This window comes from Sus scrofa, chromosome 14 (genome assembly GCF_054392235.1).
Source record: "Sus scrofa isolate SSC_HxYL_T2T_F1_AM1 chromosome 14, Sscrofa_HxYL_maternal_Yorkshire_Landrace_v2.0, whole genome shotgun sequence".
Taxonomy (NCBI): domain Eukaryota; kingdom Metazoa; phylum Chordata; class Mammalia; order Artiodactyla; family Suidae; genus Sus; species Sus scrofa.
The window spans coordinates 127,867,754-127,883,267 of NC_139396.1; the positions used below are offsets into that span (position 1 = coordinate 127,867,754).

The 15,514-nt window shown below is 41.5% G+C and overlaps 1 protein-coding gene across 14 annotated transcripts in view; it reads left to right on the forward strand.

Moving 5' to 3' along the window:
- Positions 1-15,514, forward strand: part of PLCE1 (phospholipase C epsilon 1) — a 348,858-nt gene that overhangs the window by 239,353 nt on the left and 93,991 nt on the right. For 12 of the 14 annotated variants that reach the window (XR_014826647.1, XM_084994885.1, XM_084994886.1 and 9 more), the window contains 2 exons: positions 11,836-12,094; positions 13,673-13,878. Coding sequence is in view for 13 of the 14 variants with exons in the window: in XM_084994885.1 (XP_084851011.1) it covers positions 11,836-12,094; positions 13,673-13,878 (465 nt within the window). In the remaining variant the exon portion in view is untranslated. Of the gene's footprint in view, positions 1-5,092; positions 5,969-11,835; positions 12,095-13,672; positions 13,879-15,514 lie in introns of those variants that run through there. The other 2 variants (XM_084994891.1, XM_084994892.1) reach the window with 2 other exon arrangements.

The following is a 15,514-nucleotide window of genomic DNA, read 5'->3' on the forward strand; positions in this document are numbered from 1 at the left end:
GTGATTATTTGGGGAAAATATATTATTTCCTGCTAGCCACAATCCCTGTCCCTCAAAGATGCTGCAGAATTCAGCAGTCAAGATCCTCACTAGCTGTGTCTGCTCTGACCTCATGCTCATGGCCTAATTCCATCAGCCCCATCACTGACTCCACTCTTTCCCTGTCTGTCCTGGAAGCCCTATTGTTCTCTATTTCTTCCCAGCTCTCCCTTAAGAATTACCCCAGCACTATAAGCTCCCAACCACTGACTGAAGAACAGAGGCTGACATTGATAATATACATTTAATAATGTTAGCTCCCATTGTTATTGAACACTTACTGTGTATCAAGCATTGGACTAAGCATGTTCCATGCATCACATCTTTTAATTCTCAGAACAATTTTTTGAGGTAGATACTATTAGTATTCCCACACCATACAAAAGAAGAATATTCTAACTACGATAAGAAGTTAGGTCATTCACCCAAGGTCACCTGGCATCGCTGGAATGTGAATGCAGGCAGCCTTGATTTCAGAGCTTGTGCCCTTTAACCTTTGTGATGGCCTGCTCTTACACCTTCTCCATCAGACTATAAGATCACCATTCTGTCAATGGTGATCTGTCAATAAAGCCTCCACTTTTTTCCTTTTCAGCCTCAGTTACCTTGCATAAGGTAACTGCCCTTCACTGATTGTTTTGACCCAGGGTGGTGGCGGGGCTGGGGAGCATGCCCATGGCACATGGAAATTCTGGAGCCAGAGACACAAGCCACAGCAGTGACAACACAGGATCCTTAACCCACTGTGCCACCAGGGAACTCCAGCTGCTCCTCACTCTTGTGGGTGGCAGTGTGGTATGAGGAAGAAGAACAGAAGTCATCAAATTAGAATAACAGGGAAGGAGTTCCCGTCGTGGCTCAGTGGTTAACGAATCTGACTAGGAACCATGAGGTTGCGGGTTCGATCCCTGCCCTTCTCAGTGGGTTAACGATCTGGCATTGCCGTGAGCTGTGGTGTAGGTTGCAGACGCGGCTCAGATCCCGCATTGCTGTGGCTCTGGCATAGGCCGGCAGCTACAGCTCCAATTCGACCCCTAGCCTGGGAACCTCCATATGCCGTGGGAGCAGCCCAAGAAATGGCAAAAAGACAAAAAAAAAAAAAAAAAAAAATCTATAAAAAAAAAAAAAAAGAATAACAGGGAATAAAATCCTGGCTTTCCCAGGGAATAGCTGTGTAGTCTGGACAAGTTACTTGTCCTCAATGAGCCTCAGTTTCTTCATCTGTCAATGGGGACAATAATAAAAAGCATCTACACTTTTATATGGGATTTAGTCAGATAATGTAAAGTATTGAGCATATGGATCTGGCACATAGTCAGGCTCCAGAAAAAGAACCTATTATTGCTCTTTTTTGTCATTGTCTGAGATTCACCTTCCTAGTGAGGGGTCTATAAATCTATAAATAGATCTATAAATTGATCTTGCTTCATAATATTTCAGGCTTTTTCTTTGATTCTTCAGACCCCACATAAGGAAATCAGCTAAATCTCACCAAATTCCTGTGCACTCCAGACCCACTGCCACTTAGTTTCATGCTTCTATATTTGGCTCAAAACCGAACTGATCTTTATAAATAAATGGGTAAAGTGTTTAATAATTCAATGGATGGGACTATGTAGATAGGAGGTAAGTTGCTAGATGTCCTTGTAATCGAATGATTGTGGAGGCAGAGTCATGTGTGTACTTTCAGGTTTGAAAATAGTTAATCGAACTACATCAAGATGTGTTGTTTTTTATTTTTTAAACAATTAGATGGGAAGGAGGTACAAGCTTATTATTAAGTGACCTTGGTTTTCAGTTGACTTTGTACATTTTGCTTCCTTAAACTAAATTCTCAAACAAGGAAACAAGAAGTATAAAGATGTACATGTAACAGTGTTTATTCAATTTTAATGTCAATATAAATGTCAACAATACTTCAATTCAAAAGTAATAAAATAACCCAAATGAACAACAATAGAAAAATGAAGGCAATAACATGATGTGACCATACAAAGGAATGTTATTTAGCCATCAAAAATGATATTTATGAAAAAAATTTTAATATTATTGGAAAATAAATAACATATAATAGGTAAAACTGTCTGGTAACAAAGCTGTCTATACTTATAACCTCAGTGATGTTTATACAACAAAATTTATAAAATATTTAGATCAGAAAGACACAAACAGAAGTACTAGAAGGAAATATACCTAATGTTGTCTGTGGATGGAAGAACTGTGGGTAGATTTTCTATGTTTTTGATATTTTCCAGATTATCTGCAAAGAGCATCTGGTACCTTTACGATCATGAAAAGAAATAAAAGGTTTTTTATAAGTGTCAATTCTTGGAGTTCCCATAGTGGCTCAGCGGAAGAGAATCCAACTGGTAACCATGAGGTTGTAGGTTCGATCCCTGGCCTCAGTCAGTGGGTTAAAGGATCCAGTGTTGCCATGAGCTGTGGTGTATGTCGCAGACACGGCTTGGATCTGGTGTTGCTGTGGCGGCTACAGCTTTGATTAGATCCTAGCCTGGGAACATCTATATGCCGCAAGTGCTGCCCTAAAAAGCCAAAAAAAAAAAAAAAAAGTGTCAGTTCTCAATCTAACAAAAATATCATTGATTTTTGCTGAAGTTTGGCTTTTGCCCTCCAATGTACCATGACTACTCCATTACTCACAGAAAAAGGATGATGAAATAATGAGAACCATGTCTCACTCATGTATTCAGTTCTTTTATTTAAACCTCCAATCTGTGCTCCCAAAAGGATTTTTTTTTTTCATTTTAGGGCCGCACCTACAGCATACAGGGGTTCCCAGGCCAGGGATAGAATCGGAGCTGCAGCCACTAGCCTACACCACAGCCTCAGCAACTCAGGATCCAAGCCAAATCTGCAACCTACACCACCGATCACAACAACACTAGATCCTTATCCCACGGAGCAAGGCCAGGGATTGTATCTGTGACCTCATGTGAGCCATGACAGGAACTCCCCAAAAGGATTTTCACCATCTTCTAAGAAAACCGTTATAGGACAAGCTAGACCTAAAGGGGTGAAATCAGGAGACAGTTTTCCTTTTTGACCTCACTATCTTTCACATCTGCCAAATTGTCTCTCTGAATCCTACCTCGGGGTACCCTGGGTCTTTCCCAGTCACTTGTGTGGTTAACAGGCAGTCTTATTCTTTTGCGCCCACGATCACGAATGAATCTCAGAAATGTACGGCTATGGCAAAAAAGCAGGTTGCCTAAGAGTACCTACCTAAACGTGGGCGTACTTACTTTATACCATTTGTATAAAGTTTTAAAAAAAGCACAAACAATTCTACAAACTGCTTAGCAATATCTGCCTGTGTTGGGAAAGTATCAGGAATTGTGGAGGAATCTGCTCCCATGGTATTACTCAACCATGGTGTTACTGCTTCATTTTTTTCAACTGAGAGGTCAGTGCATGGGTGTTTGTCATGTTATACTTCTTTATGTCTTTTGGATATCTTAAGTATTACATAACAATTTTTCAGTCCAATCTGAAAATCAGAATCTCTTTCTTTCTTTTTTGTCTTTTTAGGGCCACACCCCAACATATGGAGGTTCCCAGGCTAGGGGTCCAATTGGAGCTGTAGCTGCCAGCCTATGCCACTGCCATGGCAACTCAGGATCTGAGCTGAGTCTGAGATCTACAACACAGCTCAAGACAATGCCAGACCTTTAACCCACTGAGAAAGGCCAGGGATCAAACCTGCATCCTCGTGGATACTAGTTGGGTTCATTAACCACTGAGCCACGACAGAAACGCTGAGAATTTCAACTTCTCATTTAAAGCTTCACCCTTTCCAGCCAAGTGGTGTTGATCAGACCTTGCCTTCCCTGCCAAAGGCCACAGATAGGAGGGAATGGCGGGTACCCTGGCATCTTCAGGGGCTGGGTTGGGGGGATATTGTTGAAGCTCCAAGTGAGGACAGGCCTTGCTGGGGCACGGGGGTTGACCTGGGGCAGAGTGGCCTCATTCCCTCCCTGCCCTGTACAGTATTATTATTGCTAAATTGTTGTCCAGGAGAGGCAGCACTGGGCCAGACCTGGTATTTTTGCTGTACATAGTGTATGCTTATGATATATAAGGTTTTCTTTATTTTATATATGATCAATAAATACCTTTTAAACCAACAAAAAAAAAAGAAAAAAGAAAAAAAGCTTCACCCTTTCCCCAAATTTGGAAGCCCATCCAGTCTCAGAAAGCTGCAGTAGGGTGGGAAAATATGGTTTATCTTTTCTCTCCCTCTCTCCAACTCAAGATCCCTGCAGAAAAAGTGGGCAGAAGAAGAGAGGTAAAGGGAGCCAGTCTTACTTGATGGGGACAGTTGTGACGTGGCTTTGGTGCCCACACAGAGAGCCATGTGGAGTGCTTCCAGGGTTAATTCCTCATTACCTGCTGTAACTTCCACCACTTCCTGTCCCGTAGAGACCTCCCAATGCACAGTTACCTTGTGAGGGGCAATGCACTGCTGGCCTGGCCGACCATCAGTCCTTGCATCCCAGCCTCTGGTTCTGGAGGTCCTACCTTCACAGACGGTTTTCATTAGGGTCGCCTCATTCAGAGGCAGGCCCTTAGAGGTAGCTCCAGTCCAGGTGCCTTTCAGTGTCCAGTCCTGGCTCCCAGAAACACCCAGTGCTTTGTGCTCCCAAACGCTGCAAATGCATGACACACCCACTGGATCCTTCTCCCCCACGTTGCCAATTGGCAGCTCAGGCAGCCTCTCACAATTAAATTTCCTCAGGCAAGTCACACATCAGTAAGTCTGTGTGATCAGAAAAGGCCAGGACACTGGTCGCCCTCTCCATGCAGCTTCTTTGAGGCCTCTACACTTTTGCTGATCTCCTCCTCCTTACATATGACTCCCTGACAGCTCTCTCCAAAGAGGCATTCTCTACCGAGCTGCTCAGCCCCAGTTTCTCTGCTGAAGGAGGGTGAGAGACCTCTGAGTCCAGAGCAGTTTGGGTCTCCTGGTAACAACTCACTGCCTCTCTTTAGAAGGTGGGGTTTAATGTCACCTATTGTCCTCAGTAGCAATTTCTTTTCTTTTTTTTTTTTTTTTTTTGTCTTTTGTCTTTTTTTAGGGCCGCACCCACAGCATATGGAGGTTCCCAGGCTAGGGGTCTAATTGGAGCTGTAAGCTGCCAGCCTATGTCAGAGCCACAGCAACGCCAGATCCGCGCTGTGTCTGCGACCTACACCACAGCTCACGGCAACACCGGATCCTTAACCCACTGAGCAGGGCCAGGGATCGAACCCACAACCTCATGGTTCCTAGTCGGATTCATTTCCACTGTGCCACAATGGGAACTCCCTCAGTAGCAATTTCAAAATAGGAAAAATCTCATTAACATCCTGTTCTGCAAATAAATATTTTAAGATAGTGTCCTGCAAGACTGGCTGGTAACTTAATGTTAAAGCTGGGTTCTGTAGAAGCAATTCAACAACAGGGTCCAAAACAGGCTTCAGGCGGAGGAGGAGCAAGATGGTGGAGGAGTAAGAGGTCAAGCTCACCTTCTGCCACAAACACATCAAAAAAACACATTTACATGTAAAACGACTCACACCGAACGTCACCTGAACGCTGCGGAAGAACTTACACCTCCAAAAAGGGCAAGAAACTCTTGACATAAGAGGGTAGAACAAAAGAAAAAAAGAGAGAGAAAAGGAATCAGGATAGGACTAGCATTCCCAAGAGGGAGCTGTGAAGGAGAAAAGGAACCCACATCCTGAGAAGCCACCTAACTGACAGAAAGATCAGCCGAGTGGAGGGACCTCACAGTTGCCAAGAAAAGTGCAGCAGCTGGACTGAGAACAGCAAAGCAGAGTGAGAGCCGTACATCATCTGAACCACCGGCCAGACGTCACAGCCCAAAACATTCAGGCGGGGCTGGGCACCGAGACTCAGGCTCTGGAGGTCAGTCCTGGGGAGGGGGCTGGGGCTGGCTGTGTGGGGACAGCCTGAGGGGCTAAGGAGCAGTATGCCATGGGCTGAGGAGAGGAATGCCACGGCGGAGGGAACCTGGGAGCAGGTCCGGACCCACAGGAGAAGCAAGGCGCCATTGTTGGGGAGGGGAGAAGAGGAGGGGCGGGCCGCAATAGGAAACTTCCTCCACGGAGCATGCTCATGCCTGCGGGCTATCAGAGGGTGGGGCAGCTCTGGCGCAGGCTGTGAGCGAGAAGCCTCTGGCTTGTTTAGAGGAGACTAGGTGCTTCTTGTGCAGGCTAGCAGTGGCCAGGCACCTCTTGTGTGGGCTAAGGACACTGGGGGGTAAGTGCAACATGGTGCCTCTTGCATGATCTACAGGTGTCAGGGACAGACCGTGGAGGTCATCTTGGAGGCCAGAGGGAGCCATGGCCTGCCGCCACTGGGGACCTGTGAGTGGGCCCACCTGCGACCCTAGTCACCCCAGGGGTTGGCAAAAAAGAAAAAAAGAGGGTATTTCTACCAAGCACCATACACTGTTGCTCTCACTCCCCTGGAAACACACCCGCCCTGCAGCTGACACTGCCAAATGCTCTGGGCAACACCTAGACACTTGGTCACTGTCCCTTTCCAAGACCCTACAACTAGGAGCAGCTGGTCAGCACCACCTGCGTGGGCTAAGTGGGAAAGGGATCTGCAGGAGAGGCAAGGCACCACTGTTGAGGAGAGGAGAGGAGGAGGGGCGGACAACCATAGGAAACTCCCTGCACCTTGAGTGCACATGCCCGCGGGCTCTCAGAGGGCGGGATGGCTCTGGCACAGCCCTTGCTGCTGTTGAGAGCCCAGTGACCACACACTCACTGCTGGCCCTACTCATTGCCTCCTCCTCCCTGAAAACACACTGAGCATCCTGGGGAAAACAGCCTGCTCACACCAAAGAAAGAGACAGCAAATATTCAAATTCCCACACCAAAAATAAATAGTAACCCCTCAGAAAATATAAAGGGGTGCTCTTGCATAGAAATAGCCTTGCAAGACTACAATTTGGCTTCCCCAAACTCACATAAATACACAAGCAAGATGAAGAAGCACAGAAACCATTCCCAGTTAAAGCAACAGAAGAATTAACCTAAAGCAGTCAACAATGAAACAGACCTCTGCAGTCTGACAGACACTGAGTTCAAAAGGAAGATAGTGAAAATACTGAAGGAATTAAGAGAGGATATTAACAGTAATGCAGATTCCTTTAGGAAGAAACTAGAACATATAAGGAGGAGCCAAGAAAGACTAGAAAATTCATTTGCAGAGATGCAAAGGGAGCTAAAGGCAATAAAGACCAGAATGAACAATGCAGAGGAACAAATTAGTGACATGGAAGATAGAGTAATGGAAATCACCCAATCAGGACAGCAGACAGAAAACCAAATGAAAAAACATGAAAGCAAGATAAGAGACCTATGGGACAATATAAAGTGGGCCAATCTACACATAATAGGAATTCCAGAAGGAGAAGAAAAAGAAAAAGGGATTGAAAATATATTTGAAGAAATTATGGCTAAAAACTTTCCAAATCTAAAGGATACTGAGTTCAAGATACAGGAAGCACAGAGGGCCCCAAACAAATTGAACCCAAACAGGCCCACACCAAGACAAATTATTAATAAAAATGGCAAAAGTTAAACAGAGGATTCTAAAGGCAGCAAGAGAAAAGCAAACCATTAATTATAAGGGAACCCCAATAAGGCTATCAGCTGATTTCTCTACAGAAACACTACAGGCCAGAAGGGAGTGGCAAGATATATTTAAAGTGCTGAAAGGAAGAAATTTGCAACCTGGAATACTCTATCGAGCAAGGATATCATTTAAAATAGAAGGGGAAATAAAGAATTTCTCCAACAAACAAAAGCTGAAAGACTACAGCAGTACTAAACCTATTCTAAAAGAAATACTGAAAGGGCTTCTCTAAAAAAAAAAAAAATAGCAAAAGAATTAGGTTGAAGGAAACCACAGTTGGAAAGCAATCACATAAGTAAGCCAGCATACAGTTCTAAATGTGAAGATGTTAAAGAAAAAAAAAGACATCAAAATCATGCAAAATGGGAAGGGAAAGTAAGAAAACATAGGTTCTTTTTTTATTTTAATGATGTGTATGCCAAGAAATTTGACAACCTAGAAGAAATGGACAACTTTATAGAGACTTACAGCCTGCCAAAACTGAATCAAGAAGAAATAGATCAACTGAACAGACCGATCACTAGGAATGAAATTGAATATGTCATAAACATACTCCCTACTAATAAAAGCCCAGGACCAGATGGCATCACAGGTGAATTCTACCAAACATACAAAGAAGAACTTATACCCATCCTCCTTAAACTTTTTCAAAAGGTTGAAGAAAAAGGAACACTCCCAAAGACATTCAATGATGCCATCATCACCCTAATTCCAAAACCAGACAAAGATGCCACCAAAAAAGAAAACTATTGGCCAATATTTTTGATGAATATAGACGCAAAAATTCTCAACAAAATTTTAGCCATCCAACAACATATTAAAAAGATTATACACCACGACCAGGTGGGATTCATCCCATGTTCACAAGGATGGTTCAACACACACAAATCAATCAATGTCATACACATTAACAAAAGAAAAGTCAAAAACCACATGATCATCTCAATAGATGCAGAGAAAGCATTTGACAAAGTCCAACATCCATTCTTACCAAAGTGGGTATAGAGGGAACATACCTTAACATAATGAAAGCCACTTAGGAAAAACCCACAGCAAATATAATACTCAATGGAGAAAAGCTGAAAGCCTTCCCACTAAAATCTGGAACAAGATAAGGATGCCCACTCTCACCACTGTTAGTCAACATAGTACTGAAAGTCCTAGCCACAGCAATCAGACGAACAGAAGAAATTAAAGGCATCCAAATAGGAAAGAAGAGGACAATGGAATACTACTCAGCCATAAAAAAGAATGACATAATGCCATTTGCAGCAACATGGATGGAACTAGAGAATCTCACACTGAGTGAAATGAGCCAGAAAGACAAAGACAAATACCATATGATATCACTTATAACTGGAATCTAATATCCAGCACAAATGAACATCTCCACAGAAAAGAAAATCATGGACTTGGAAAACAGACTTGTGGCTGCCTGATGGGAGAGGGAGGGAGTGGGAGGGATCGGGAGCTTAGGCTTATCAGACACAACTTAGAATAGATTTACAAGGAGATCCTGCTGAATAGCATTGAGAACTATGTCTAGATACTCATGTTGCGACAGAACAAAGGGTAGGGGAAAAAATGTATACATGTATAAATTGATCCCCTTGCTGTACAGTGGGAAAATAAAATAAAATAATAAAAAGTAATAATAATAAAGGTTCAGGAAAAATTAAAAAAAAAACTATCACTGTATGCAGATGACATGATACTGTATATACAAATCCCTAAGGACTCAACCCAAAAACTACTTGAAATGATCAACAAATTCAACAAAGTAGCAAGATATAAGATTCACATTCAGAAATCAGTCGCATTTCTGTATATGAACAATGAAATATTAGAAAAGGAATACAAAAATACAATACCTTTTAAAATTGCACCCCAAAAAGTCAAATACCAGGGAATACACCTGAGCAAGGAGGTAAAAGACTTATATGCTGAGAACTATAAAACATTAATCCAGGAGATTAAAGAAGATGTAAGAGTAAAGAAATGGAAAGATATCACATACTTATGGGTTGGAAAAATTAAAATTGTAAAAATGACCATACTACCCAAAGCAATCTGCAGATTCACTGCAATCCCTATCAAATTACCCATGACATTTTTCATAGAACTAGAACAAACAATCCAAAAATTTATATGGAACCACAAAAGACTCAGAATTGCCAAAGAAATTCTGAGGAACAAAAACCAAGCAGGAGGCATAACTCTCCCAGACTCCAGGCACTATTACAAAGCCACAATCATCAAGACAGTGTGGTACTGGTACCAAAACAGACATACAGACCAATGGAACAGAATAGAGAACCCAGAAATAAACCCAGACACCTGCAGTCAATTAATCTTTAACAAAGGAGGCAAGAATGTAAAATGGGAAAAAGACACTTTATTCAGCAAGAATTGCTGGGAAACCTGAACAGCTGCATGCAAATCAATGAAACTGGAACACACCTTCACACCATGCACAAAAATAAACTCAAAATGGCTTAAAGACTTAAATATAAGATAAGACACCATCAAAATCTTGGAAGAGAGCATAGGCAAAACATTCTCTGACATCAGCCTTACAAATGTTTTCTCAGGTCAGTCTCCCAAGGGAACAGAAATAAAAGCAAAACTAAACCAATGGGACCTAATCAAACTGACAAGCTTTTGCACAGCAAAGGAAACCAAAAAGAAAACAAAAAGACAACTTACAGAATGGGAGAAAACAGTTTCAAATGATGCAACTGACAAGGGTTTAATCTCTAAAATATACAAACAACTTAAACAACTCAACAGCAAAAAAGCCAACAACCCAATGGAAAAATGGGCAAAAGACCTGAATAGACATTTCTTCAGGAAGATATACAGATGGCCAAAAAGCACATGAAAAAATGCTCAACATCACTGATTATCAGAGAAATGCAAATCAAAACTACCATGAGATACCACCTCACACCAGTCAGATTGGCCATCATTAGTAAGTCCACAAATAACAGATGCTGGAGGGATTGTGGAGAAAAGGGAACCCTCCTGCACTTTTGGTAGGAATTTAAGCTGGTACAACCACTGTGGAGAACAGTATGGAGGTACCTTAGAAATCTATACATAGAACTACCATATGACCCAGCAATCCCACTCTTGGGCATATATCTGGACAAAACTCTCCTTAAAAAAGACACATACACCTGCGTGTTCATTGCAGCTCTATTCACAATAGTCAAGACATGGAATCAACCCAAATGTCCATCAACAGATGATTGGATTAGGAAGATGTTGTGTATATATACACAATGGAATACTACTCGGCCATAAAAAAGAACGAAATAATGCCATTTGCAGCAACATGGATGGAACTAGAGACTCTCACACTGAGTGAAGTAAGTCAGAAAGAGAAAGGCAAATACCGTATGATATCACTTATTTCTGGAATCTAATATATGGCGCAAATGAACCGTTCCACAGAAAAGAAAATCATGGACTTGGAGAATAGACTTGTGGTTGCTAAGGGGGAAGGAGTGGGATGGATTGGGAGTTTAGGGTTAATAGATGCAGACTGTTGCCTTTGGGATGGATTGGCCATGAGATCCTGCTGTGCAGCACTGGAAACTCTGTCTAGTCACTTATGATGGAGCATGATAATGTGAGGAAAAAGAATGTATACATGTATGTGTAACTGGGTCACCATGCTGTACAGTAGAAAATTGACAGAACACTGTAAACCAGCTATAATGGAAAAATAAAAATCATTATGTAAAAAAAAATTAAAAAAATAAATGAGGAATGGATGAACACCTTTTCTGCAGGTGATTCTCCACAAATATTTGTAAAAACAATATTACCCATGAGGTTTCCCTGTTGGGAAACCAGAAACCACAAAATCTCAAACCTTAGTTTAATACCCACCTTTCAAAATTAACTGTATGTATCTGTCCTTTTTAACTTTGTGTTTCAATTTATTAAAGTAATATTCACATCATTGGGGAAATAGGTGGAGATGTGAATCATAAATAAATATTAAAACAAAGAAAATGTAAACAAAAAGAATGAACTTGTATGGAATTAGACTAGTTACTGTAACTTATTTCTCCTTCAGTCTAAAAAAAAAAAAAAATGTCATTGCCTTGCAATAGGTCAAGAAAAGTTTTAAAAATGTGGCAGTTTATGGACCAGTCTGACCTGGAGACCATGAGGAGCCTGAAGGATGCCATGGCCCAGCACGAATCTTCCTGCGAGTACAAGAAGGTGGTGACACGGGCACTGCATATCCCTGGCTGCAAGGTGGTTCCGTTTTGTGGGGTGTTTCTGAAGGAGCTCTGTGAGGTGCTTGATGGAGCCTCGGGCCTTATGAAGCTTTGCCCGAGGTACAATTCCCAAGAAGAAGCTCTAGAGGTGAGGCCTTTCAAATTCCTCGTCATCTGGAGAGTCACTGTGGGTGCCTGACTCACCCCTCACTAAAGCCAGAAGAGAGGCCTTTCTGAGCCCAGGGTTATCAGTTGTCACTGTTGTGTTGGATAACCGTTAGGTCCTTGAAAGTTCCAGAGAAGAGAATACCAACTAGTCTGACTGGAGGTTAAAAGTAAGTTAACTTTAATGGACTGATGTATAAGTACAAGAGCCAATAGGTGTTGTTTTCTGATTTTTTTTTAAAGGTCGATGGAGTTTTGTCTCTCTTGTGGGTGGGAATGTCTGGGTGCAGGGGACATGAGAAGTCAAAGGAAAGTAGTAACTTCTTCAGATGAGTGGGAAAGAGACAGGGGAAGTCCACGCTGCCTTTCTTTCCTTTTTTGTGGGAAGCTAATGCCTCCTCTAAGTCACCTGATTTCACTGCCTCCATTCTCCTCAGCCCAGTGCTTCTTGTTCGTCACCCTCCAGAGTGGAAAGGACCATGTGAGCCTGGATTCAGGACACTGGGTGTGGAAAGAAGGGGCATTGAGAAGCCGAAGATGCAGAAACCTCTCTATATGGTGTTTAGAAATGAAAGAAGGGACTAAAGGTGGCGGGGACTTGATGCAGAATTTTGAGGAGTCCCATATGTAGAAGTCCCACACCCAAACCTAGAGTCATTCTCACCATGGTGACTCTACCCACTGCTGATCTTATGCGCGCACACACACACACACACACACACACACAAACACACACATACATACTCACACACACATATGCACCCCTTCTCAATTGCAGTGGCAAGACTCCTCTAAAATTGCAACCTCTTCCAGGTCACCTGGGGAAAAAAAGCATCTCCTGGTACCAGGAAGTCTTAAGAGGCCCTGCTAGGTTCTGGCTTACATCTCCCTGGCTTATGAGGGGAAATATAAGTGTAGGAAATAGAGGAGAAAACTTAAAGCAAGCCCCCCAAGCTATACCCACTCCGATTCCTTCATGCCTCAGAAGGAAGGAACACCAGATATCATGACCTGACTGCCCCTCTTACCTTTGATGAAGAGGGAAAACCTTCCTGATCACAAATATAGACAATAAGAGCTTACAAACCACCAGGAAGCCTCTGTGTTATCATAGGATCATGGGAAATAAAACAAAATGCCCCCCTTTCTAGATCATTTCCTTGGTTCCCAGTAATTTTATCCCGTTACATAGAATAATAGACTCTGGTCATGGTTTTTCTCAATTCTCACTACAAGAATAAAATAACTCTGCCCTTCCTCTGTAAAGTGGCTACTTTTTCCCTAGGGAACATTGAAATAATACTGCTTTTTGCATTGTAAATTCAAAATAGGGTGTTGATTCCTAGAGGGACTAAAGTTGTCTTAGTGAAAACAAGAATGAGTTTGTATTTCACGTGGTGAAAGGAAAAAAATGTTTTTCTGAAGGTTCTCTCCCCCCCCAATAAAATAGATACAAATTCCATTATTTATGGCTGTTATGATTTCATTTTCCTAGCCCGTAGGATATTCAGATGTAGTGTGTGAAGTTGCAGTAACAAATTCTCCATATATTTTTCTGTAGTTTGTAGCTGATTACAGTGGACAAGATAATTTCTTACAACGAGTGGGACAGAATGGCTTAAAGAATTCAGAGAAGGAGTCCACTGTCAACAGCATCTTTCAGATCATCAGGAGCTGCAGTCGAAGCCTGGAGATTGAGGAGGAGGACAGCCCCAGTGAAGGGAGCAGCTCCAGGAAAAATTCCTTGAAGGATAAAGCCCGATGGCAGTAAGTTTTACATTTTAAAAATTGGGTTGCTCATTTCTTATTTTTCCTACTCCAGTTTGGTTTCAGGTAATAAAAAGCTACCACTTTTATCCATAAGTTTTGCCTCTCTATCTTTAAAATTTACCAATTCTGAATTAGGATTTACCTTTATAATATGGTTTCTTTGTTCTAAAATTACTGCTCATAATTTAACTTCTTGCTATCTCTTATCCCTTTTTAAAAGCCAGAACTATCTTGCCATTTCTAAAAATTTAACCAAGTAGATTTCAGAATTAGAACCGTGATCCTTATTTCATACCTTCTAGAAAAATAGTTTTTGTAATCGCTAAGTGGGGCACAGGGTTGAGTATTAACATATTTTTAAGTCAAACACACTAAGTTCATAGGGCTGGAGTCACACCCAGAAATCAGTATTGTTGCAGCTCCCCAAAACCTCTGAGGACTCTAGGGCAGGGGGTGTAGCCAGACATGCTTACTTAACCCATAACCTAATGAGAAGTCCAGAAATCAGGGGTCTTAAGCAAGTATTGCATCTTTTCAAGGCCATTTACTCATTGACAAGCCCAGCTCGAATAGTAGAGCCTGGCCCAGCATGAGGAATCCTTGAGCATCATTCGAAATTATGGCATCTACTGACTGGCCACAAAAGGTTTTATTTGTGTTCAGTACTCGTGAGTCATACCTTGCAGTTAGTTGTGTAAGGACTTAAACATAAGACATTGATATTTGTTTCACAGAGCCTTTCCTGGTTGTCTCTTTGTGTGTTATGAGCCTACACTGGGAAGGGTGATAGTATTTTTGGAAAATAATTCCTTTGGCATTGTAGTGCCAGATCCTTAAAATTGGTTGTAAATTGCAAACACCTAGATGAATGCCTTGTTTCTGAATCCCTAATGTTGTAGTTTTAAGGAGGTAAACTAATATTTCAGATTTCTCCAAAGTCTTTGGGCTTTTTTTCAAACTTCACTTCCTAGCTCATTCCCCCATAGAGGACTCAGGTGCTCGAAGATTAACCTTACCACAGCGTCTGGTCCCTAAAGCTCAAATGTCTCACAGGTAGCTTCCATCAATTGTTCTTTTTAAGTTTATCTCAAATCAAGATTATGTGAACACTTCCTTGCTAATTTTTGCTGACAATAGTGTCACTCTGTATATAGAGGACCATTTACAAAAAGCTCCAGGAATATCTTACAGCCACTTAGGTCCTTATATGTAAAATACATAAGATGTATATCATATAAGTATATCTACTTCTATATAACTATCTCTAAATATAGATATCTGTGTATATATCTACTTCCTCCCATAAAAGATTTTGTAAATGTTTATAAGTAAATATAAATAATTAAAGATATTAAGGAAAAGGGAAAATAGGATAGGAAAAAATAAAACATACAGAAAAGTATATTGTATAGTTTTAACAGTGACTAAATTTTGTTTTGAGATAGTGGCCATAGGAAAGAAGGAATCAGGATTCACAGTATTTGTAGGAAAAATCAAACAGTTGTTTAGGAAAGGCGTACCTTCTCCTCATACTGACATCTGGCTGAAAGTCCATCCTTAAACCCTACTATAAGACATAGAACAGCCCTGAATAGATAAAATCCTGAATTTCATGTGACTTTTTTTGATAAAA